Raw genomic sequence first — 26106 nt, 5'->3', positions numbered from 1 at the left:
TTTCGGTGGGGAGGACTTGTAATTTGCCGTAATGGCTGACACATGTACACACCATCTGCCGGCCGCTAGCTATGGAAATGTATCAGTAGCACACACACGTAGACATATAGACACACACACATGAACAACAGCACGCACACACACGTAGACATATAGACACACACACATGAACACCAGCACGCACACACATGTAGACATATAGACACACACACATGAACACCAGCACGCACACACATGGAGACATATAGACACACACACATGAACACCAGCACGCACACACACGTATACACCGTTCCTCCCCACCCCCAGACACACACATTCTCTCTTCATACATGTGTTTTCAACATCCCCACCAGAAAAGACTGTTTGTTTCTCTATTTTTTACGTTTACATTTCTGGATCCAGAACTGTCAGCATACAGGCCCAAATAGAGCAATTAGTACGGGAGAAAAGCCAAAAAACGTCTGATGAAAGAAAGGCTGCATGTTGACCTCAATGTGACTCTATGTCCGTCTTTCCTATTCCTAAATCACAGAAGGTTGCATCTGAAATGGCACCCTATATATGCCCTATGGGCCCTGGTCGAATGTAGTGCACTACATAGGGAATAGGGTGTCATTTTGAACACAATCAGGAAGTCATTTTCAGAGCTGTGAATTCCACAGTGCCAGTCTGCCCTCTCCTTACATGGATTTACAACGTCTGTTTATGCTTAAAAACCTATCATTATTCTATATTTGCTCTGCAGATGCCAGTACACATAGAGACCATTGTTTAAGCACCGTTTCAAACACGTCTTTTTCGACAGGTGGACGTTTGTCATGTATGTCACGTCAACTTTTACTTTGTTTTACTGTTAATTGGACTCTGAATGGACTATGCATGGAGCTTGCAGCAAAACTATTCTTTATTGAAAATGAATAGGGGAATGTTAGTGACGTGTAACAAATAGGAAAGACAAGCTGAGAGATAGGTGCCAAATGTTTGTTCATGATTCATATTGACTCTTTCAAAACTATCTGTCGACGTTCTCCGCCTTCATCTCTCTCTTAAGGCGTATATTATTTGCACAAAGTCTTTCTATTTTTATATATTTTATTACAATTTTATTACAATTTTTACTTCAGTTTATTTTAGTAAATACTTTCATAATACTTTTTTTCTTAAAACTGCTTTGTTGGTTAAGGGCTTGTAACTAAGCATTTCACTGTAAGGTCTACACCTGTGTATTCGGCGTATGACAAATACAATTTGATTTGATTTGATTATATTATATTATGCCAACATGTTGTGACGTTTTTGTTCGTTTTGGACTTCGGTTGTTCGGGCACACAACCTTTTCTCTTGAGGCAAGTTGAAAACGGTAGCCGAAGTCTACACCCCTTCGTCGGTGATTGGTTAACCGCAGGGATTCTTCAGTAAAGTCTTTGTTGTCTTTCAATAAGAGACAACTTGTTTTCATGCACATTTTTTCATTTAGAAATACTGCACCAAACATTTTCTTTAGATGTAAAATTGCCAGACTAAGGTCTCCTCTGCAAAAACGTAAAAATCAATGACAGATTTCTTGAGTTATCATAGATTAATTCTGACTATTTTGTAGACTAAGTGTCTACTGGCTGCAGCGTCTCTAAATGGACAAACAGTGCTATTGCTGCTTTTTTCTTGAATGTCTTTTAAGGGAGTATGGGAGCACTCGTTCGCTTCGCCTAGCTGACTTCACCTAGCTGACTTCACCTAGCTGACTTCGGCCAGCTGACTTCGCCTAGCTGACTTCGCCTAGCTGACTTCGCCTAGCTGACTTCACCTAGCTGACTTCGGCCAGCTGACTTCACCTAGCTGACTTCGCCTAGCTGACTTCACCTAGCTGACTTCGGCCAGCTGACTTCGCCTATATCAGCTGACTTGGGCTAGCTGACTTCAACTAGCTGACTTGGGCTAGCTGACTTCACCTAGCTGACTTCACCTAGCTGACTTGGGCTAGCTGACTTCAACTAGCTGACTTCAACTAGCTGACTTGGGCTAGCTGACTTCAACTAGCTGACTTGGGCTAGCTGACTTCAACTAGCTGACTTGGGCTAGCTGACTTCACCTAGCTAACTTCACCTAGCTGACTTGGGCTAGCTGACTTCACCTAGCTGACTTGGGCTAGCTGACTTCAACTAGCTGACTTGGGCTAGCTGACTTCACCTAGCTAACTTCACCTAGCTGACTTGGGCCAGCTGACTTCAACTAGCTGACTTCACCTAGCTGACTTGGGCTAGCTGACTTCAACTAGCTGACTTCAACTAGCTGACTTGGGCTAGCTGACTTCAACTAGCTGACTTGGGCTAGCTGACTTCAACTAGCTGACTTGGGCTAGCTGACTTCACCTAGCTAACTTCACCTAGCTGACTTGGGCTAGCTGACTTCACCTAGCTGACTTGGGCTAGCTGACTTCAACTAGCTGACTTGGGCTAGCTGACTTCACCTAGCTAACTTCACCTAGCTGACTTGGGCTAGCTGACTTCACCTAGCTGACTTCACCCAGCTGACTTGGGATAGCTGACTTCACCTAGCTGACTTGGGCTAGCTGACTTCACCTAGCTGACTTCAACTAGCTGACTTGGGCTAGCTGACTTCACCTAGCTGACTTGGGCTAGCTGACTTCAACTAGCTGACTTGGGCTAGCTGACTTCAACTAGCTGACTTCAACTAGCTGACTTCAACTAGCTGACTTGGGCTAGCTGACTTCAACTAGCTGACTTGGGCCAGGTGACTTCCCCTAGCTGACTTGGGCTAGCTGACTTCAACTAGCTTACTTCAACTAGCTGACTTGGGCTAGCTGACTTCAACTAGCTGACTTGGGCTAGCTGACTTCAACTAGCTGACTTGGGCTAGCTGACTTCAACTAGCTGACTTCACCTAGCTGACTTGGGCTAGCTGACTTCAACTAGCTGACTTGGGCTAGCTGACTTCAACTAGCTGACTTGGGCTAGCTGACTTCAACTAGCTGACTTCACCTAGCTGACTTGGGCTAGCTGACTTCACCTAGCTGACTTCAACTAGCTGACTTCAACTAGCTGACTTTGGCTAGCTGACTTCAACTAGCTGACTTGAGCTAGCTGACTTCGGCTAGCTAACTTCACCTAGCTGACTTCACCTAGCTGACTTCGGCTAGCTGACTTCACCTAGCTGACTTCAACTAGCTGACTTGGGCTAGCTGACTTCAACTAGCTGACTTGGGCTAGCTGACTTCGGCTAGCTGACTTCAACTAGCTGACTTCAACTAGCTGACTTCACCTAGCTGACTTGGGCTAGCTGACTTCGGCTAGCTGACTTCACCTAGCTGACTTCACTTAGCTGACTTCGGCTAGCTGACTTCACCTAGCTGAAGCTGAACTGAAGCATGCTGATGCCTTTATACACCTCACACCTTTTCTCCTCCTCTCTAGTGCTATGCTCCCTCTCCCTTTATTACCTTGCCACCTCTCCCTCTATCTCTCTCTCTTTCCCTCTCTCTTATCTCCATTCTCTCTTACTACTCTCTCACCCTCCATTCTCTTTGCCACCTCTCCCTTTCTACCCCCTTGTCTCCACCTCTCTCTTTCTCTCGCTGTTTCTCGCACCTTCTCTGACTCTCTCTCTACTTCTCCCCCCTTTCTTTCTCCCCCTCTCTCTGTCAGTTCTCTCGGGTTGTACCAAAGCTTTTACCCTGGGGGGGGGGGGGTTCTGTATGCATGTGGTTCCCAGACAGATGATCTCTCCTCCAGTTGATTCAAACTGGAGACGCTGGTATTGGTCAGGTTCAAAGGACCTGACACACACACACAAATGCATGTGCACACACACATATACACCTTTGTCAGCCCTGATAAAATATACATTATAGACCTACAGTGTGATGTGATGATCTCTCTCTCAGCAATGCCTTCTGTCCTGCTAGGTTACACCAAACCATAGTACTGTATCTACGACAGGTATGCTTGGGAATGAGTTTGGGGCAGGGCTCTGCTTTTCAAGTCTTTGTTGTGAGACCTGTGTCAGTAGATATGAAAGGACTGCCGCACCACTTGTTCTTATGACAAGGAGTCTCAAGGTGCAGATAAAGTACAAGGGTTTGGATGGATGCCCTGAGGGCCTTTCTCATTCATAAGAGGAACGTTTCATCTATCATGAGGTTCAAAGGGGGAAAGGTTGTTATTCGTTTTTTGTCCTTTTCCTGAGTCAGCATGCACCATAAAAAATACATTGCCCTTTTGATTTTAAAAGTTGATACACATGTTAAATTGTGATGGTAGTGTAACGACCCTGGGTTTATAAGCGCAGAAATCGACTCTGCCGCTTGAGCATGCTTTTGCGGCACAGTCGATAGCGCGCCGGACTTTGGGCTTGAAGGTCGAGGGTTCGAGACCTGCTCCCTGCTGTTTCATTACATTGGTGTCAGAAGTGGGATTTTTTTTAAATTTTCTGTGGGCTGTAAATTGCTTCAAATGTATTCTTGTTACACACCCAGGTCTGGAAGGATGAAGAGAGGTGTATAACAAGTACAGTAGAATAAAGAACCAGTAGCTGACCATAGATTACACCATTGAATGCTGCTAAACGTCTCATGGGGCATGTTGTCCATTGCTGGAGAAGGGAAGGGTAGAGATGGTTGGGTGTGTCAGCAATCTTTGAAGGAGAGCGGAAACCGTGCATGAGAGATCACCAGAGCTGACTTGAGCGCACAGCAAGGCAGTGGAATCATTACTCAATGAAAATTGAAGTATTGAGCCATGCAGAATGACAAATGCTTGTTTAAAGAGGTTAAAGACACGTTTTCTTGTGTAATGATGCGTGACAACGGTATGAGGATCATCTTGATAAGTTCGACGACAATGCTCCAATTTTGGGGTGTTATGATTATGAAACTGCTACACTTTTCAGGATTCAGGAAATAGTTATATAGAGAACAGTTAGGCTACTCAACGTAAGGAAAAGCAGTATGCTGACAACATTTTGTTCCTTGCTCACCGAACAGGACAGCGACTCATGGGATGTAGTGTGGGCTGTAGAACAAGGCTCAACTTTGGAAAGGCGCTGTCCAAAGTATCCGTGTGTTTTACCATGGTCGTGATTTTCACCTATTTCTTCTACTGTTTTACCGGATTATGTGACTCGGCGCCGAGACAGATGTTCGACCATCACACTGTAAACAGAGACTATGATGTATCGGACCGTACGTACGACAACCTGCGACCGCCAGCGCGACTCTATCCTCACTACCCGGGCGCACCGACTCTCTGGAACAGGACAGACACTTCAACGGGCGCCGCGCTCCACCGTGCAGACGAACAGGTCGCCACGCTACAGTGGGTTGAAGGCGGACTGCTCCCACAAGAGATACCGGAGAGCACTAAGGAAAATCTAGCTGTTAACGGCATCCCCATGTCCAACACATTTGAGAGTAAGAAGTTCCCACAAGCCATCATAATCGGTGTGAAGAAAGGCGGAACGCGCGCTCTGCTGGAGTTCTTACGGATTCATCCGGACGTGAGAGCTGTCGGGGCAGAACCTCACTTTTTCGACAGGTTCTACGAGAAAGGACTTGAGTGGTACAGGTAAGGTACATATTCTGCTACTTTACAATGTCCATGGAGTGTTTATCAGCGCCAGTAAAAACCATGCGCGGCTTCTAGCCTACTCTGATATTGCGATATCTTGAATCGAATCTGTGAATTGGGGGCTGGGGCTGCTTTTTATACATATCAAATCTGTTGCAATACAAACATATAACATATAATTGAGTTGTATTTGTATTGTTCACAACATGTTGAGCCTTGGAGAAAGATGACACCTCAGCCACTGTAGGATGATGAATGGAGATAGGATGACAGGTAGATGAGGAGCAGTGTTCTCCCCTGGGGAAGATATTCACCTGTGAAGAACTCTGCTGAAGGTTCTTGTCAATAACATACATAGATATTTGCACATTGACAGTCAGATATCCAGTATTGTGTGTGTGTGTGTGTGTGTGCGTGCGTGCGTGCGTGTGTGTGTGCGCGCGTGCGCGTGCGTGCGTGCGTGTGTGTGCCTGTGTGTGTCTGTGTGTGAGTGTGTGTGTGTGTCAATACAACCCTGCCTGACTTGATGTAGATGAAGAGGCTATAAGTCCCTGGGGTGTTGTTAATCATCATGCCAGTGTTTCTTCAGTTCAACATGACATCCCATATTAACATACAATCCATGTCTATTCTATTGGAATGGAATGGTGCACTCCCATTAAAAGCCCATGTCCTCTTGAATGATGACTTTTTCCTCCTTACTAGCTCTGACCTTGCTGATTTATTGAGGAAAATGTACTTACTATGACTGAGATATGTGCTTGTCCCACCTAGCTACAGTATTGTAAGTTTAACTGTAAGTCGCTATGGATAAGAGCATCTGCTAAATGACTAAAATGTTAAATGTTAACTTATATGTTACAGTCTCATCTTTGTAGGTAAAGAGGGTTGAATCAATAAGCAGGCCTAACTCATAGTCTATACTTCATGTACAGCAGGAATTGGTCTCAATAGAAGATATATATATTTCTTTGCAGTAGTTTGATTTTGGATTTGGCCAAGAGCCACGGTGTGATACAGGCTGAAACATATAATGTCTTGGTATACACAGTAAAATCTCCACCCAGGCACTGTAGCTACTTTGGAGGTGATAGGATCTGCTGGTAATAGATGACGCAGCTGACCATAGCTGTAATTGGGGTGTAATTATGGCCCTAGCAACCCTATTGCAGGGATATGGATGTTGATGGCCCTTTACCTGCCTTACTGCAGGCTTATGGCACTAGAGAAGGCTGGAGGTTGTGATTACCTTCAGATGTCTGGACTGGAGGATCCTGCTGGAGATAGCGGTCATAGCTGAGGAGAGAGACTGTTTGACAGCGCCTAGAAGCGCTGATCTAGGACCAGGTTCCCTCTGTCCATGTAATGTTATTCATTATGATCTAAAAAGCTAAACTGATCGTAGATCAGCACTCCTACTCTGAGACATTTTATGAATAGGGTTTTGATGTTTTCATCCTCCCCAGGGTCAGGAGTTTGACCAGAAGTTTTCTTTTAAAAACCATATGACCTGATTAGAAAAATGATCTGGTCCCATCATAACCCATTTAAATATTTTTTTACAGCTGATTTATTACTACAACTAGGGCCTGGAGTTGGCTAGGCTAGCCTACTACCAGATCAGGAAAAACTCTGGGCCCCAGGAAAACAATTTCAGGCTGTTACGCCAATTTCAGGTAAAAAGTCAATAAAACAAGTTTCAAATATTAGGAAAATGTCTACACATTTCAGCTGTTTCAAAACATTGCTCTGCTATTACCATTTAAATCAAATCCATTTTTATCTGTCACATGCGTGGAATCCAACAGGTGAAATGCTTACTGTAAGAATTATACTGTAGGAGTGTTGGCTCAACAACACAATTCTGTTCACACTGCCCTGCTTCAAGGGGGACAACTGTTGGGAGAGTGTCATGCGCTCGAAATATAGCAAGTTGACAGTGTTGTAAAAGTACTTAAGTAAAAATGCTTTAAAGTACTACGACTACGTTTTTTTTATATATATCTGTACTTTACTTTGCTATTTATATTTTTGACAACTTTTACTTTTACTTCACTACATTCCTAAAGAAAATATGTTCTTTTTACTTAATGTTTCATATTTCCCCTGACATCCAAAAATACTCGTTACATTTTGAATGCTTAGCGGGACAGAAAAATTGTTAAATTCACACAATTATCAAGAGAACATCACTGGTCATCCCTACTGCCTCCGATCTGGCGGATTCACTAAATACACATGCTTCATTTGTAAATTATGTCTGAGTGTTGGAGTTTGCCCCTGACCAAAAAACAAGAAAACTGTGCCGTCTGGTTTGCTTTATGTAAGGAATTGTATACTTTTACTTTTGATGCTTAACGTTCCGCTAGCAGAACGCCTCGCCAATATCCAATGGTAGCGCCTGGCGCGAAATACGAAAAGCCTTAAAAATGCTATAATTTCAATTTCTCAAACGTATGACTATTTTACACCATTTTAAAGATAAGACTCTCGTTAATCCAACCACATTGTCCGATTTCAAAAAGGCTTTACAGCGAAAGCAAAACATTAGATTATGTCAGGAGAGTACCCAGCCAGAAATAATCACACAGCCATTTTTCAAGCTAGCATATATGTCACAAAAACCAAAACCACAGCTAAATGCAGCACTAACCTCTTCATCAGATGACACTCCTAGGACATTATGTTATACAATACATGCATGTTTTGTTCAATCAAGTTCATATTTATATCAAAAACCAGCTTTTTACATTAGCATGTTTTGTTCAGAACTAGCATACCCACCGAAAACTTCCGGTGAATTTACTAAATTACTCACGATTAACGTTCACAAAATACATAACAATTATTTTAAGAATTATAGATACAGAACTCTTTTATGCAATCGCGGTGTCAGATTTTAAAATAGCTTTTCGGTGAAAGCACATTTTGCAATATTCTGAGTAGATAGCCCGGCCATCACGGCTAGCTAATTTGACACCCACCAAGTTTGGCCCTCACCAAACTCAGATTTACTATAAGAAAAATTGGATTACCTTTGCTGTTCTTCGTCAGAATGCACTCCCAGGACTTCTACTTCAACAACAAATGTTGTTTTGGTTCGAAATAATCCATAGTTATATCCAAATAGCTCCGTTTTGTTCGTGCGTTCAAGTCACTATCCGAAGGGTGACGCGCCGGTGCATTTCGTGACAAAAAAATGCAAAATATTCCATTACCGTACTTCGAAGCATGTCAAACGCTGTTTAAAATACATTTTTATGCTATTTTTCTCGTAAAATAGCGATAATATTCCAACCGGGCGACGTTGTATTCGTTCAACGTGCACGCGAGCCTCAGTGTCATTGTTCTCAGAAGGACCACTCACAAAAACCCCTGCTGTTTTTCGCCCAGAGACTGGAGAGCTCTCATTCCACTTTCTGGCTCCTTCCTAGAGCCAATGAAAGCCTTAGAAAATGTCACGTTACAGCAGAGATGCTGTATTTTTCATAGAGATGCCCTAGAAGGAGAACAAATTGTCAGACAGGGCACTTCCTGTATAGAATCTTCTCAGGTTTTGGCCTGCCATATGAGTTCTGTTATACTCACAGACACCATTCAAACAGTTTTAGAAACTTTTGAGTGTTTTCTATCCAAATCTACTAATTATATGCATATTCTAGTTTCTGGGCAGGAGTAGTAACCAGATTAAATCGGGTACGTTTTTTATCCGGCCGTGAAAATACTGCCCCCTATCCCAAACAGGTTAAGTATATTTTAGCAATTACATGTAATTTTGATACTTAAGTATATTTAAAATCAAATACTTTTGGACTTTTATTCAAGTAGTATTTTACTGGGTGAATTTCACTTTTATTTAGGTCTTTTTCTATTATGGTATCTTTTCTTTTACTCAAGTATGACAATTTGGTACTTTTCCCACCACTGCAAGTACATCAGTTTATATTTGAGTAATACATATACTGTAGTTGACGGTATTTTGATGAAAACTGTAGTAAGTGTGAAGAGGCTCCATGTTCTTTAGTTTGGCCGATTCCTCTGACTGTGTTTGACATGTTTAGGATGACAATGATAGTCAGAGGATTGGGCTACATACAGCACATATTGATCTAGGATCAGGATTTTGTAATTACAGCTCATACTGATCTAGGATCAGGCTATTGTAGCTACAGCACATACTGATATCGGATCAGGCTATTGTAGCTACAGCACATACTGATATAGGATCAGGCTATTGTAGCTACAGCACATACTGATATAGGATCAGGCTATTGCAGCTACCGCACATACTGATAGGATCAGGCTATTGTAGATAAGCCTTTCTCTCATATAGAAACAACATGGAGGAAGATGAAGTGGGAGAGAATTTGATAACAGAAAGTTTGAGTTTGAAAAAGAAAGTGAGAGACAGCAGAGAGAGAGTGAGCGTGAAATTCTCATCTGTAATTTAATATATATATTTTTTTTTTCTTAACCTTTTTAGCAGCATTTAAACTTAAAACATACGAACACATGGAAACACTTTTGCCACTGATCATTTTAGCATGCTGCTGGTACCCCCCCCTTCTCTCTCTCTCTCTCTCTCTCTCTCTCCCTCTCTCTCTTGCTCAGGCACACACACTCTCTCTCTTTCCCTCCCTCCCTCCCTCCCTCTTGCTCTCTCTCTCTCTCTGTTCATTAAGAGTGGCAGATGAAGCAGATGAAGTGTTTCTGTATAATATCTGCTGCAGCACTGGTTTCCAGGAGGCAGGGCAGGGTAGTGTGTTACTATGTGTGTTTTAATTGCCGGGGCTGTAGCAGGCACAACACCATCACAATCACATGCAGATGTGGCCACGGCAACTAGAAATAGTGTTCAGTCACATAAGTCATGTCATGAGCAACACATTGTTTGAACGGACAGTTGATGGAATTATACAAAAGCTACGGTACGTATGTTACCAGAACCATTCTGTAGTGCTCAGCTACGGTACGTATGTTACCAGAACCATTCTGTAGTGCTCAGCTACGGTACTTATGTTACCAGAACCCTTCTGTAGTGCTCAGCTACGGTACGTATGTTACCAGAACCATTCAGTAGTGCTCAGCTACGGTACGTATGTTACCAGAACCATGCTGTAGTGCTCAGCTACGGTACGTATGTTACCAGAACCATTCTGTAGTGCTCAGCTACGGTACGTATGTTACCAGAACCATTCTGTAGTGCTCAGCTACGGTACCTATGTTACCAGAACCATGCTGTAGTGCTCAGCTACGGTACGTATGTTACCAGAACCATTCTGTAGTGCTCAGCTACGGTACGTATGTTACCAGAACCATTCTGTAGTGCTCAGCTACGGTACGTATGTTACCAGAACCATTCTGTAGTGCTCAGCTACGGTACGTATGTTACCAGAACCATGCTGTAGTGCTCAGCTACGGTACGTATGTTACCAGAACCATTCTGTAGTGCTCAGCTACGGTACGTATGTTACCAGAACCATTCTGTTGCGCTCAGCTACGGTACGTATGTTACCAGAACCATTCTGTAGTGCTCAGCTACGGTAGGTATGTTACCAGAACCATTCTGTTGCGCTCAGCTACGGTAGGTATGTTACCAGAACCATTCTGTAGTGCTCAGCTACGGTAGGTATGTTACCAGAACCGTTCTGTAGTGCTCAGCTACGGTACGTATGTTACCAGAACCGTTCTGTAGTGCTCAGCTACGGTACCTATGTTACCAGAACCATTCTGTAGTGCTCAGCTACGGTACGTATGTTACCAGAACCATTCTGTAGTGCTCAGCTACGGTACGTATGTTACCAGAACCATGCTGTAGTGCTCAGCTACGGTAGGTATGATACCAGAACCATTCTGTAGCGCTCAGCTACGGTACGTATGTTACCAGAACCATTCTGTAGTGCTCAGCTACGGTAGGTATGTTACCAGAACCATTCTGTAGCGCTCAGCTACAGTACGTATGTTACCAGAACCATTCTGTAGTGTTCAGCTACGGTACGTATGTTACCAGAACCATTCTGTAGTGCTCAGCTACGGTAGGTATGTTACCAGAACCATTCTGTAGTGCTCAGCTACAGTACGTATGTTACCAGAACCATTCGGTAGTGCTCAGCTACAGTAGGTATGTTACTAGAACCATTCTGTAGTGCTCAGCTACGGTACGTATGTTACCAGAACCATTCTGTAGTGCTCAGCTACAGTATGTATGTTACCAGAAACATTTTGTTGTGCTCAGCTACATCAGTTATGTGGGATGTAATAAGATCATAATCATTGCTTGCTATTCAGTGTTTTGTCAGAAGATGCTGCTGAATAGCCTAACGGGGAAAAACTTTGGGGCAAGTGAAAGTAAGATGGAAGGGTGAAAACAAGGTGATAGGACAAGCAGAGGAGGAAAGTAGGAATGGATTATACGAGAGGTATTCCTTTCTTCTTCATGGTGCATTGTTTTCCTGTTGCAGAACAGTTATTGTTATCATATACAGTACAACGGCAGATATAGAGAAACAAAAAGACTGCACCCAGATCTGTCTGTGCTGTCCTGCCAACTCCCAGCGACCATAGGAGTTGGCAAGACAGTACAAACAGATCTGCGACCAGGCTATGACATTATTGTCATTGAATCTTGAAGAGTGTGAAAGACAGTGAATCTTTTTGCATTCACATTAGATCACAGAGAGAGGACAGTGATGGTTTGGTGGTGGGAACTCATCCTTTTAGAACAATTGTAACCCTCTCACCTGGGTGTCACTGACTGGGGGTCCCCGTGAGGGTAACACACCTGACCCCTCTGTGCCCGCCGTGCTCAGTTAGCAAAAACTCAACACACTGTCACGTCTGGGTGCACACACACACACACACACACACACACGCACACGCACACACACACACACACTCCTCTGACCTCTCTCATTAACAAGGTGTTTTTGCCCACAGAATTGCCGCTCACTGAATGTGTTTTGTTTATCGCACCATTCTCTGTAAACTCTAGAGACTGTAGTGCGTAAAAATCCCAGGAGGGCAGCTGTTTCTGAGATGCTGGAATCACCATGTGTGGCACCAACAATCATACCACGGTCAAATTTGCTTAGATGACGCATCTTGCCCGTTCTAATGTTTGGTTGAACAACATCTAAAGCTCTCTACTCTATATACTCTATATATGGAGTTGCAGGCAGCCACATGATTCGCTGTTCGAATGTAACCTTCCTTGATGGGCTAAATCAGGTATGTAGAGCTGATGGCATGACCTATGTCATTGTGTGGGACAATGTCAGGTTCCACCATGCTCAAATGGTGCAAGCATGTTTTCAGTCCCATCCACAATTTAACACCCTGTACTTACCCCCATACTCTCCTTTCCTTAACCTGATTGAGGATATTTCCTCCACATGGAGGTGGAAGGTATATGATAGGCGCCCTCACGAACAAGCCACCCTTCTCCAGGCCATGGATGGCGCATGCAATGACATCACGGCAGACCAGTGTCAGGCCTGGATTCACCATGCCCGAAGATTCTTCCCAAGATGTTTGGCTAATGAAAACATCCATTGTGATGTGGATGAGAACCTATGGCCAAATCAACAAGACAGGTTTAAGGGAAATATAGAAGTACAGTAATCAATCCTTTGTTTTGCTTTTTACAGTAACCCAGGTGAGGAACACTGCAGTTGATGTTTTACTGTAGTTTTTTTTCTTTTTTTGTAGTTAATTATTTTAGCTTTGATTCAAAGAAACCTATGAGTGATTTTATTGTATTTCATCAATAAATGTCATATTTTGTTCAATGATTCCACTGTGTCTGTAGTATTCTCTCTACTAGTCCTTTTACAGTGATGTATTTACGTGTAGTAGCATAATGAAACATGTATCACATATTTTGTTCTACAATATTTAATGATTGAACGAACAACTACACAGTGAAACTATCGGTATCTTGTGTGTGGGTGATCTAAATGAATGTTCCTATGGTATTTCATGATAAATGAGTTATTTGAACCAATGATTCTGCAAGTGCAAGGTTTCTTTAAAGATATGAATGCACAATGCAATGTTTTGAACATTGGACAGCCTTTGTTACAAGTGATGACCGTTTTGAGTTTTGTGTCTAGAGTTTTGAAAAATGACCACAACGTTCTGAATTTAGTGCCAATGGGATTGTAAAAAACTGTATAAACGTTTTATCTACAACCGTAACTTTTTATCTACATTGTGTGACCCTTTGCCTCATGCAGATTTGGAACCAAATGTGTTGTCATTGACAGAGAGACACATGATTACGGACAGAGAAAGACTGACAACAGTGCATTGTGATATTATGTCTGGAGCCATGTGTCCTGGACAGTGAAATATGATGACTACATCTGATTCTAATAGAGTGGGAGAGGGACTGCTCGTGCACTGTCAGAAAAAAAACGGATAATTTATGACTGTCAACCACAGGGACATACAGGGGCAATATGCATACTGGAGAGACTTAATACACACACACACAATCCCATCCCACGCATTGTCTTCCAAAAATCCTTGTCTGCTATAAGACAAAACTGCTCAGACCTCTTTTAAGTGTTTTCCACTGACTTGATTCTTGCCAGCTCTTTTCCTCAGCTTTCCGGAGCTTTAGTGTGTGTGTATGTGTATGTGTGTGTATGTGTGTGTGTGTGTGTGTGTGTGTGTGTGTGTGTGTGTGTGTGTGTGTGTGTGTGTGTGTGTGTGTGTGTGTGTGTGTGTGTGTGTGTGTGTGTGTGTGTGAGAGAGTGGGTGTGAGAGAGTGGTTGTGAGAGAGTGGGTGGGTGGGTGGGGGTGTGTGTGTGTGTGTGTGTGTGTGTGTGCGTGAGAGAGAGAGAGTGGGTGGGCGTGTGTGTGTGAACAGTATGTCCATGCGTGCTTCTATGCTTGTGAGTGTGTGATTGCGTGCGTGTGTGTGTCTGTGTAGTTTTCATGTGTGCCTACGGACATTACTGAACTAGAAAAAGCCACAGAACAGTCCCATCAGAATCAAAAGGGGGATTTAATGACTTTCTGTGTTGTTTCATGGGTTTAAATAGACTTAGGGCCAATGTTTTTCATATGGGCCCTGTGAGAGCCACACCAGACACAGTTGAAACAGGAAAACCGGCAAACCTCAACTTTCCGTGGCACAATGGCATGGATTGTTATGCTTATGTCACCGCGACATGGGCACAATGAAGTACATGAGTTGTCACTGTTTTTATAGATCGGCCTCCTGTTGTTGAAGACTTTATAATGAACTAATTTGTTCTTCTGCTTTCTTATGAACGTTTTGGATCTTTATTGTATGGAAATGACAAAATGCCTCGTTGGCTCATTCTGGGGGGAAAACATTTGTCATTTAGATGGCAGGTAAACACCTCTGCAGGAAAAGCAGGGAGGGACTGGGAGAAAACAGACTTCTTGGGAAGGCTGATGGTAGAAAATACTCCTATTCACTTTTCAATTTGATTAATGGATTGATGACTAACAAATAAAACCAAATATTACAAACCACTAAATCATTGTGTATACCAGTGTGACACCGCCTTAAAGACTTGATTTAAGACAGATGGATCAAGAGAGATCATGGAATTTTATCCAGTCTTATTGAGTTATACTGTATGAATAAACCAAATTGTATGAAACATGCTTTTCTACTTTTGTGCTTTCTCCTGCTAACCCCCCTCCCCTCCCCAACACACACACACACACACACACACACACACACACACACACACACACACACACACACACACACACACACACACACACACACACACACACCTCCTAACTTCTCAAATCCCAGCAAGAATGTCACACATATTCCTCCAAAAGAGAACCCTCTTGTGAATAGGACCACTGAATATGCAGTGAAATTTCATACAGTGTAAATTAGTGCCATGTTTCAAAACCTGCAAGCTGGCCTCAAGATGTGGGACGTCGTTGACAAAGTCCATCCGTAAGTCAGTGCCTTCTGACATGTCTCACCCAGACAGTGAATTATATGAGAGTAGCTTCTTCATGTATGCCACAGTTGAAACAGGAAAATCTCTGTGGCAGAGAGGAGATTTATTTGGGTTGGGATCAAACCCAGTCAGACATCACATCAGAAGAGCTACAGTCCAGTCGGACATCTGGACCATAAAAGAGTCAAAAGACCAATAATTGGACAAAAGATCAGAATTGGGCTGCCTGTGTTAACTCAGCCATAGTATCTGGACTGGACAAAATGGGCCTCCACTTGTTTTTCATATTGCTTTCATAAAGATGAAATGATTATGAATAAGATGCTGTTCACTTGTTCCACTCCTCACTTTCATACAGAAAGATAAACTAGCTACATATTGCAATTCTAAAAACATACGGTAGGCAAGCTGTTGAATGTGTATGTCCTCTTATCATGATTTGTACTGTGTATGAATACAATCAAGCATACAGTACTCAGCCAGTCAGTGAAAGTGCGCAATGATGATACTGCGTGATTCATGAAAAGATCTTTACTGCATTTTCAATTTGAGGAAAAACTCCAATACGCAACTGATGTCATCAATATTTTGACAGCTTGTCAATTGGCTGAACTTTACCCCTGACACCGAAGGCCTCAGCCAATCGGATTGCAATTAAAATATAGTATAAATCCTTTCAGGGCAACGGCATGAGGGCACGGGGAAACGTCAATACTACTGGAAATCCCATAGGCTCACAAAGTGCCGTCAATTAAGTCATGTATTTTTTATATTTATATTATATTTATATTTTAGTCATTTAGCAGACGCTCTTATCCAGAGCGACTTACAGTACTGAATGCATACATTTCATACATGGCCCCCCGTGGGAATCGAACCCACAACCCTGGCGTTGCAAACACCATGCGTTGCAAACACCATGCTCTACCAACTGAGCTACAGGGAAGGCTTGTAGTAATCAAATCAAATCAAATTGTATTGGTCACATACACATATTTAGCAGATGTTATTGCGGATGTAGTGAAATGCTTGTGTTCCTAGCTCCAACAGTGCAGTAATATCTAACAATTCACAACAATATGGACGTGATGATTACAACAGGTGGATTTTCACTGTCCTTGTTGGTTATTGTTGTTATCAGTGATATGCTCATTGGTGTTATCAACCACATGTTAAAAGATCTATTGCAATGACCATTATGGAAGCCAAACACAGTTTAAATGGTCTGTTTAGCACACAGCTACACCATACTCTCTCTCTACAAATGGAAAAGGTACTGTAGGCCTACTGGAAGCTTGCAGGAGCAGGACGCTTCTGTCAAGCTAAATAATACTGTAGTCAATGCATACTTATAACCTTGTTGTTGTTGTTATAACCCGCTTCAGAATTCCATGTGTACATTCAGTAAGAATAATGTAATGCTCAATGATATCAATATGGAAGACGATTATCCTTTCCTTCTCACTCCCCTCCCATCTGTTTCAATAATAATAATAGCATTTGAAACACATTGATCATGCATGCCACAATATTGATTAGACAAGATAAATGTATCTCCTATCCATCTGACTGTAAATTATGGATGAGTCCTTCTGGTTTCAATTAAAATAAAACAATTATACATTTTTTCTGATTTTGTAAACTATACAAGCAAAATTGACACTCACTGCATCAATCCATGAGGCTTGGTCATAGCATTAGTACCGAATAAGAAATTCTGTGTGTAAAACGAATAATGACTCAGTAATCCATGTTTTCTGGGAATGCTATAAAACCCGGAAGTTGGGAGCAGAGCTAGAAAGTTGTCTGTCAGAAGTATTACAATGTAAACGTACTTTTAATCCGTCTGTCTGCATCTCTCATGACATATGCATATGGGGGTGTAGTGAGATACCCAATGGGCTGGACGGTTCTCTTCTCATCACTCATCTTGAAAAAACGTATACTAAAAACTTGGAAGTCAATCAATCCGCCATCATTAAAACAATGTAAAAATGTAATGATTTATTATTTAAATGTTGAAAGTGTGTGAGCTATGGAGAGAAACAAAATGGTGCAGTGGCGGAGGCCATGTGGCGAAAGTGATGTGGGTGCTGGAGATGGGGGTGTATGCTAGTGGGTCTGGGCAGATGTGATGTAGTTGATGTTTGTATGATGTTGTCGATTGTATGTGTATGTTTTGTATTGTTTATAAAATATGAAAACATTTGAATTAAATGCAAATTCCAAATCAATTATGTTTTTTTTCTTCTTTAAATCTTACACAACGATGACTTAACTCTGCTAAACTTATAAAAACATACTATTACTGTATTTTAAGTTAGAACCCAAAATCTCACAGCATCACTCTCAGTCCAGACAATGTATAAAACGGACTATAAAAGTAACCCATTATTACAGTACAGTACGCAAGCCTGATTTTCCATTAGAGTAAAGGGGATTTTCCCCACACCTCATTCCCTCACTGTCCTGCCCTTGGGCCATTAATGATAAGTAGAGGCTGAATACCGTGTTGAGTTGTCTAACAGACCAGGAGTGGCTGTGGCGTTCATTTGCAAACAGAACAGGAAGTGGCTGTAGCGTTCAGTTGCATAGTGTTTTAATAGTGTTGGGCCTGGGTGGGTTGGAGTTAAGGTGGAGGTGGGGGTGGGGTGGCGCCATTGGGATACGGTAGGCTACTAGGCCCTATACTCACACCCCATATGGTGGGAATTATAATAATTTGTGGTGCATTGTGGTCCATTTCTAGCGATCCCAGAAACTACTGAGGAGACATCAGAACGTTTTGCCATTTTAGCTGCACTCCCAGCATTAAGTCAGTCAGTCAGTCAGTCAGTCAGTCAGTCAGTCAGTCAGTCAGTCAGTCAGTAGGAAGGAGAACGTGTTGTGAGGAGAAATAATAGCTCGCTTCGACAGGCCAAAATGAAATGTTTCAGATGCCTTGGGTTGTCATGCATGGTTTCTCTGCCATCCCCACAAAGAATAATGTTAGGTTAAAAACGATGAAAAACGTTTAATGGAAATAAGCTGAAATTACCCTGAGGGCTCACGGGCCAATGGCTTTGTCGCACGTAATCAAACTGTTTCAAGTTCTCAATCATACGAGACCTAAATGCAGTAACGTAAAAATCTTGTAAGTATATGTTTCTAAAGATAACTTTCATATGTATGTACAGTTGAATATAGAATGGCAGCAGCATGTCATGGACTTGACCGTTGACGTCCTACAAAAACAGCGGCCAGACCTGGGTTCAAATGCTATTCAAAATAAGTTGAAGTACTTTATTTGTGCCTCATTAACCTTGCCTGTTGCAATTGAACCAATAGAAAGGTCCCAAAAGTCCAAGCCCTGCCCGCCTGGCAATCGTGGGCAGGCTAAAAGAAACGCTTAAACTATTGAAACATTTCAAATAGTACTTGAGCCCAGGTCTGACAGCGGCTACATGGTTTTTGACTGCTTGGCCTATGTACTTTAATGTGTGTAAATGTTGAAGCCATTAGCCGTTCCCCAGAAAACTCTCCGGCGACGCATCATTGACCTCAGACCCTGTGATGATACTTTATTATGATTGGGCTCTTCTTTTCTAGTCACTAATTAGTAATGGGCTCCGCTGCACTTCATCTCTAAAAAGAGAAGCCTACGCATGTGCACGCACACACACGCACACATGCATACACATGCACGCTCAAACACACACACATGAATGTTTTTTACAGATTTGGCGAGTCCATCTCCTCTCTACCACACCTATGATAATGGTATCCTACTCTTGTTTAAGGAGCCTGTTACAAGAGCTTGGGACTATACGGTTCAATATGCATTTTTGTCAAAATTGAGTTATTGACATAGCCTTGTTCTGTTCAATGTTCTCTACCTATATAATGGTCTAAATACCCCCAATTAATGTTGTAAAAAAATTAAGATATATATTTAAAAAAATGCTGACACCATTCAAATCAAATGAGGGTTCTGAACTTTAAAGCCAATTATCTCAGAATCATATTTTTGAAAATAGAACCTTTTAGTCCCAAGCTCTGGTGTAGATACCTCCCCCTACTCTACTATATATTATGTATAACCATTCTTTTCCTCTTCCTGACTGAGTATGAATGGGTGGATGTGGGCAGTGGAGCCTGGTGGGAGACACACTGTGAATCCATAGGCATTCACCTCCAGTCTGACACACACTACGTCTCTGAGACACACCAGATCCTGGTGTGCTGGCCTTTCTGGTGCTTCATAGTGTGTGTGTGTGTGTGTGTGTGTGTGTGTGTGTGTGTGTGTGTGTGTGTGTGTGTGTGTGTGTGTGTGTGTGTGTGTGTGTGCGTGCGTGCGTGCGTGCGTGCGTGCATGTGTGTGTGTGTGGAGGGAGCGGGGGGAGAAGTGGTGTGGATGTGAGGCTGTGTCTGGGGTGTGTGGGTAGTGTTACCGTATCTTTCAGACTGTCTCTGGCTCCATAGTGTTTGATAGAGTGTCATGGGGGGTGAGGGGGCAGGGGATTCAAGGCTCCAGTGGTGAGGATGTGTGTGTGATTGTGGGGGGGAGGTGAAGTTGCTGTGATTCAGATTACTCAGACATGGCACCCCCCGCTTCATATAATGTAATGGGGGGGCAGTGATGTGGATGTGTGTGTGGTATGGGGATATCAAACATTGGCACCCCTGGTCTCTGGCTCCATAGCATTTGATAGAGTCATTTGATAGAGTGGTTGGAGTGAGAGGGACAGAGAGGGTAGAGTGGTATGGTACGGATGTGTGGGTGGGTTCATGGTTCATTCTCAGTCATGCAATCATGGGGGCACCACCAACTCTGGGTCCATCGCTACAGCTCTGTAGGTTCTGTTCTTCACTGAGACTGGTCCAGAATGTTGTTTATTGCTTGGCTAGTGTTGGTGCTCAATCTCAGCAGCCCTGCCATTCCTTAGGCCATGGTGTGTTGCACCATGTGTTGCCCCAACACTGTAGGCGTCTGGCGGCCATGACTAGCGCTGTTACGGTGACCGTATTACCGCCACACCGGCGGTCATGAGTCATGACAAATTTCACACACATATTATTTGGTATATGTAAAGACAAGATTAAATCAAGAATAGTGTGATGGGTGACAGTATTAGCCTATCACTTGATATATGGAATGATATATTATCACCAGCTTAAAGCAAACGGCACATGCTGTTTTGTGCGACTTTTTCAAATCATAGTCGCACACCTCATGTAGCCTAGCCCATAGCCTATAGGTTTTGATGAGGTTTGTATCACAACTAAAGTGGCCAAATAACGCTTTAAAATTAAGCACATTGATCCGCTTTACAACGGGTGTAGAGACAACTGAGTTTCAAGTTTGGGAAGATAATTTTCATCATAAAAACACTCCTTTATAATAAAAGCATTACATGCATAACTGCATTTGTGGTCACTTGGTGGTATTTTCCTGCTACTGGAAAATACACTTTTTTCCTACTGCCGTGTGCGCATTGCTGCGCTTATAATGTGAAGAAATAGCCTAATAGTTTATCAACATTTTAAGCTAAACGTTCTCATTGCATAAAAACTTTTTTTTTATGGTAGTGGTTCTATTAATTTGGGATCTATCGCATCTGACAACTGTCCCAGACTATGTTTGGAATATTTATTTCTCCCACTGAATAGAATAGGTCAACTTTTGTACTATGGGGGATAGTAGATTGATATAGGCTAGTGCTTTTGCTGTTCATTAGGCCTACTCATCTTGTTGGCTGATGAAAAGTAAATGTGGACAGTTCTTCAGATATCAATATGCGCCTCAGAATTGGATAAGGACACATGCAGTTCTGTCCCCAATGTGTCGGTCTTGACTTGTAGCCTGTGAGAAAGACCCGATCACCTTACTTACTGTGAGAGGTTCTTCGGCACACAGCAGGGAGAAGGGAATTACAATGATTATATTCAGCACAGCGGCCACTGGCCGCATGGATTTTTTTAGGGGGCATTACGGCCACACAAAGTGGATGCAGCCGGGAAATTTGAGGCATTATCAAGTGCTTGTCAAATTGTGAATGAGAGACTGATGAAGTGTTTACAGCCTTGATGAAGTGTGTACAGCAGAGCTCATGCCTTTTTTGAAATCATCATTAGAGTCTTGTCTGCTAAATGAACTAGTGTAGCCCAGAGCCATATGGCATAACCAGATCAGGGCCTAACATAAAGACAACTTAGAGTATGCCATTCTGTTCTTCTGAAATAGACTACATTTTCTTCACATCCTGTTTCTTTAGACCTGTCTAAAATATTTAATGGCTTTATTGTGATGGTGTAGGCTATATTACATGGATTTATTATAGTTTTTAAAATGTAGATCTTCCAAAGTCTGCATCAGTGGCTTGTAGGCTATGTGTGGAAGCCAGAAAATGCTAAAAGTGTTTATGTTAATTAATGGTCAATTACCGTGACCGCCACAGCCCGAGCCATGACACCCTACTGGCACCACGGCCAGGCCAACACTATGACTGGTCAGCTCAGCTGTCCCTTAAGAAGCTGTCACAAAGACCTGACATCAGTGACAGTTCGCCAGCATGTCGGCCTGCCATGATCCTTCATAGTGTCATAGTGTTGGCCCAGCCATGGCGCCAGTAGGGTGTCATGGCTAGGCCTAGTTTAATAAAGGTTAAATATTTTTTTCTTTTTTTATTCATTGTCACACGTACACATGTCAAAGGCTCGATGGCTCTCTTCTTGTACAGTGTGCCCCATTTCCTGTTGTAGTGTTTCATCTGTGTATCCAATCACATCATCAGAGACCAGTTAGTGTTTTATCTTTGGGGAAATGGAAGCCTACTCATGCTCTTTTGACATGTTTACATTCTGTAGGTGAAATGCAGTTAAACTGGAAGAATGTTTGGATAGTATCTATACAGAGTAGAGTCAAAACATCCACTGTGCATTTAGAATGTCAACGTCATTTACATAACACCACATAACAGTCATTCAACCTAAAAGGTTCCAGGTTTAAGCCTGATATTGTGCCACGACATTCAAGGAGAATACAGTAAACAACATGCTATCAAGCTATCCAGAGAGGCAGGAAGCACTGCATGGTGGAAAAGGTTTCCACAGTCAGCCAGACAGCCCTGCCCTGCCTGTCCCCCAGGCCGTCTGTCTGTCTCTGTCCGACACCCTCTGTGCACAGCAGGGCTGCTGGGAGTTGTTGTTTTCTTCAGCTTGCTGTTTGCTTTCCTGCCTCTTTATGGGGCTGATTTTCAGTCTAATTGGATCTCACAGGCAGAGTTCTGGGTCCGTGTTCAAAAAGCGTCTCAGAGAAGGAATGCTGATCGAGGATAAGTTCTGGCTTTCAGATCTTAATGAATAAGATTTTATGGGCAGGGGGGATCTGATCCTAGATCAGCACTCCTACTCTGAGATTCTGTGAATATGGGCCCTGAATACTTAGAGACTACTTCCAACAAGCTCTGTGCTCAATAAGCCTAGTGAGCAGATCCTCCAACGTCCATTTCAATCAGCTTCTCTTCTGCCTCTGAGTAAAGTGGAGGCATTATGATTACTTTACAGTTCTAAAGCAGAATGGTGTGAGGTTTATACAAATAAATAGTGTTGCTTGACTGTTGATATTATAAACATTTTGGTACAGTCATAATTCATTGAAGTCTTAGCAATTCACGTTTCCATAGACACAAAACTTCCCATGTTTTTCTTACTGGAAGGCACAGTATGTTGTGTAGTAGTAGTGGTACCAGTACTTTATAGGGTTATGATCATGAAGGCAGGAAATGTGTCAGCCACATCCTAGCCGCGGGGGTAGCTTATACGCTCCGCTCCAGATTGGTTGCTACATATCAGTCGTATAATCAGAAGCATATCACTTCAGGGTAAAATACCCACATCCTCTAACAGCGGGGACCTACTAGCTAATTTATTTTACCTTAATTTAACTAGGCAGGTCAGTTAAGAACAAATTCTTATTTTCAATGATGGCCTAGGAACAGTGGGTTAACTGCCTTGTCCAGACGCCTATTTGTACCTTGTCAGCTCAGGGATTTGACTTGCAACCTTTCGATTACTACTCCAACACTCTAACCACTAGGCTACCCTGTGGCTAAGCTCAGCAAAGCTCTCCAAGAAAGCCCCAAATAGAGAACTCTACCTTGCCCTGTTGCTCTCTTTCTAAGTGCTGTAACAGTCAGACATGGATGTTTTAGCTAACTCTTGGGCTACACTTTTAGCTAGCTCTCGGGCTATGCTATGTTTTAGCTAGCTCTCGGGCTACGCTATGTTTTAGCTAGCTCCGCGCTATGCTATGTTTTAGCTAGCTCTTAAACTACACTATGTTATAGTTAGCTGGACGCTTGCTGTTCCTTGTTTTTAATTTCGAAGAATGTCCCATGAAGCACATGTCCCAATATTGTACAGACTCATATTGATTGTGCTTGACACATAAGGCACACAAAGACATTGATAATAGGGAGAGAGTGGCTCTTATTGATTGTGTAATGATGAGGCAGATTGTGAGGGCGGATAGATAGGGACCTGGGGAGGGTGGCGAGAAGGGGCATCACATTAACTATTTATAGCTATGGAAGGAGATGTTCTTATGGCCAATTACAGCAATTACAAACATCACTTACGAGGGGAGACACCCAAGGCCAGACAGGAGACAGACAGAAGAGACACCCAACCAACATCATCACCTCCATATCTGTTGTCACTGTCCTGCCGTATCTGTTGTCATCACAGATATATACAGAGACAGACACATTGATCTGGCTAGGAGTTTTAACATTTTGGGATGTTAATCATAAATGGGACGTGTTTATTTGCTACATTTTAACAGAAAAGACATTAGCAGAGTATAATGCTGCAGTGTTTGCTCCGTTCCAGACATTATTATGAGCCGTCCTCCTCTCAGCAGCCTCCACTGGTGTTACAGTACCACTGCTCTAGTTCTGTCCACCTGTAATTACAGGAGACCTAGTCTACAATACCCCTGTACTTTGACTACAGATGACTCTTTGAACTACTGTAAACCAGTGCTTAGCTCAGGGCTAATAGGGGGTCATGTTGTTGCTCCACTCTGTTGTCTGTATGATTTGAGCCTTTAGAGATTGTTGAAGCTCTCTAGAATGTCAACAGGGTTGAAGGTATTGGTCCACCTAGTAAATCAATTATGTTAAAGTCAAAAGATGTTATAGAGAGATTATAGAGAGGAGTTAAATCACTGTTAGTCCTCCTCAAAAGCCAACCAAGATGATGCCCACACTATTACTTAAATATAATAGCATTTTGAAAAGTATTTGAAATAAAATATGAAATGTACAGAGGTCTCTATCTGTGCTTATCATGACTATAATCTGTTTGAGATGACTTGTTCGTTTAATTCGCTTCCCTCCTTTCTTGGTTTGGTTTTCATTCCAACTTCAGTTAAGCTAAACCATTCTGTTTTAGTGCCATGTCATGTCTGGCAGCAGACACAAGGCCTAATGAACAGTTTGATTTACCCAGCGACGTCTCCGAACTGTCGTCAAAGTCTCTGAACCATCGTCAAAGTCAGTCAGCAACCACTGCCAGAGTCCTGCTGGGGAATAACTGGCTAAATTAAACTAGGATCACACATTGTTTGGATGAACTCTTTGAACTTCATTTGATGGGCGCTTCATCCGTTGTCAATCATAGAAGCACTTGAAAGGACTCCTGTCATTCTCCATTATTGTTTTGGCGAATCTTCAAGACTTTTCATAAAAACAAACTGACTTTTTCAAGTGCTGGCTGTCCATAGAGTATGTGCTGAATTTGTTTATTTTCAGTAAAGCCACAATATGGTCTCCTTAAGAATAACAGACTATTCAGATGTAGGATCTTAATTTGGTCACCTTGTTGCAGGATAACTTTCCTGCAATGCAGGAAATGTTAAACTTTTACTGTATTTAAGGTTTAAAAAGGCTTCTGAAGCTTTTGATAAACTCAGACTTGATTTTCCCTTACGGAAAATGGATGAACCCCAGCAAAAATGTCCATTAGTTATATTCCACATAATAATTCACATACTGTTGCTACAGGATTATTTTCCTGCTGTAGCAAACTGGCTCAAATTAAGATCCTACATCTGTAGGCTTATGATGTGGATGGATGAATGAATGAATGGATGGAAAAGTAATTGCTATAAACTAAAATTTCTTCTCATCCTTTGTTAAGTAAAACAATTTGTTCCCTGAATTCATTCTCACCACAAAACAGAGGCCTCAGATGTCAGTAGAGGATTGGACCGTCTCCCTACATTACCCACAAATCCCCCAGACCAGACACACATGGCATATAACAGAATTTATTCTGATGAATTTAGATGAAGCAGAATTATAGACAATAGAGCTAGGAGTTTTCCCTGGTCAGTACAGTACAGTACAATAGGTAAGATAATTAATAATTAGGTGGGTGCTTACATTTGTCGTATACAAGTTTGTTTTTTGCATATCCCACTCCCCCTGAGACACCCTCGGAGAGTGGAGTCAGAGCCAGAGATCAGCCATTATCAACGGCAACCCTGGGGCAATTAGGGTTAAGTGTCTTGCTCAAGG

General features: G+C 42.4%; 1 protein-coding gene across 1 annotated transcript in view; it reads left to right on the top strand.

Moving 5' to 3' along the window:
• The first annotated feature begins 4578 nt into the window (after positions 1 to 4578).
• Positions 4579 to 26106, top strand: part of LOC115205588 (heparan sulfate glucosamine 3-O-sulfotransferase 6) — a 23549-nt gene continuing 2021 nt past the window's right edge. The window contains exon 1 of the mRNA XM_029771733.1: positions 4579 to 5582. Coding sequence (XP_029627593.1) covers positions 5014 to 5582 — 569 coding nt within the window. The 5' untranslated portion in view covers positions 4579 to 5013. The remainder of the gene's footprint in view (positions 5583 to 26106) is intronic.

This window comes from Salmo trutta, chromosome 1 (genome assembly GCF_901001165.1).
Source record: "Salmo trutta chromosome 1, fSalTru1.1, whole genome shotgun sequence".
NCBI classification, from domain to species: domain Eukaryota; kingdom Metazoa; phylum Chordata; class Actinopteri; order Salmoniformes; family Salmonidae; genus Salmo; species Salmo trutta.
The sequence above is the reverse complement of the archived record's forward strand: the minus strand, read 5'-3'. Positions and strand labels throughout refer to the sequence as shown.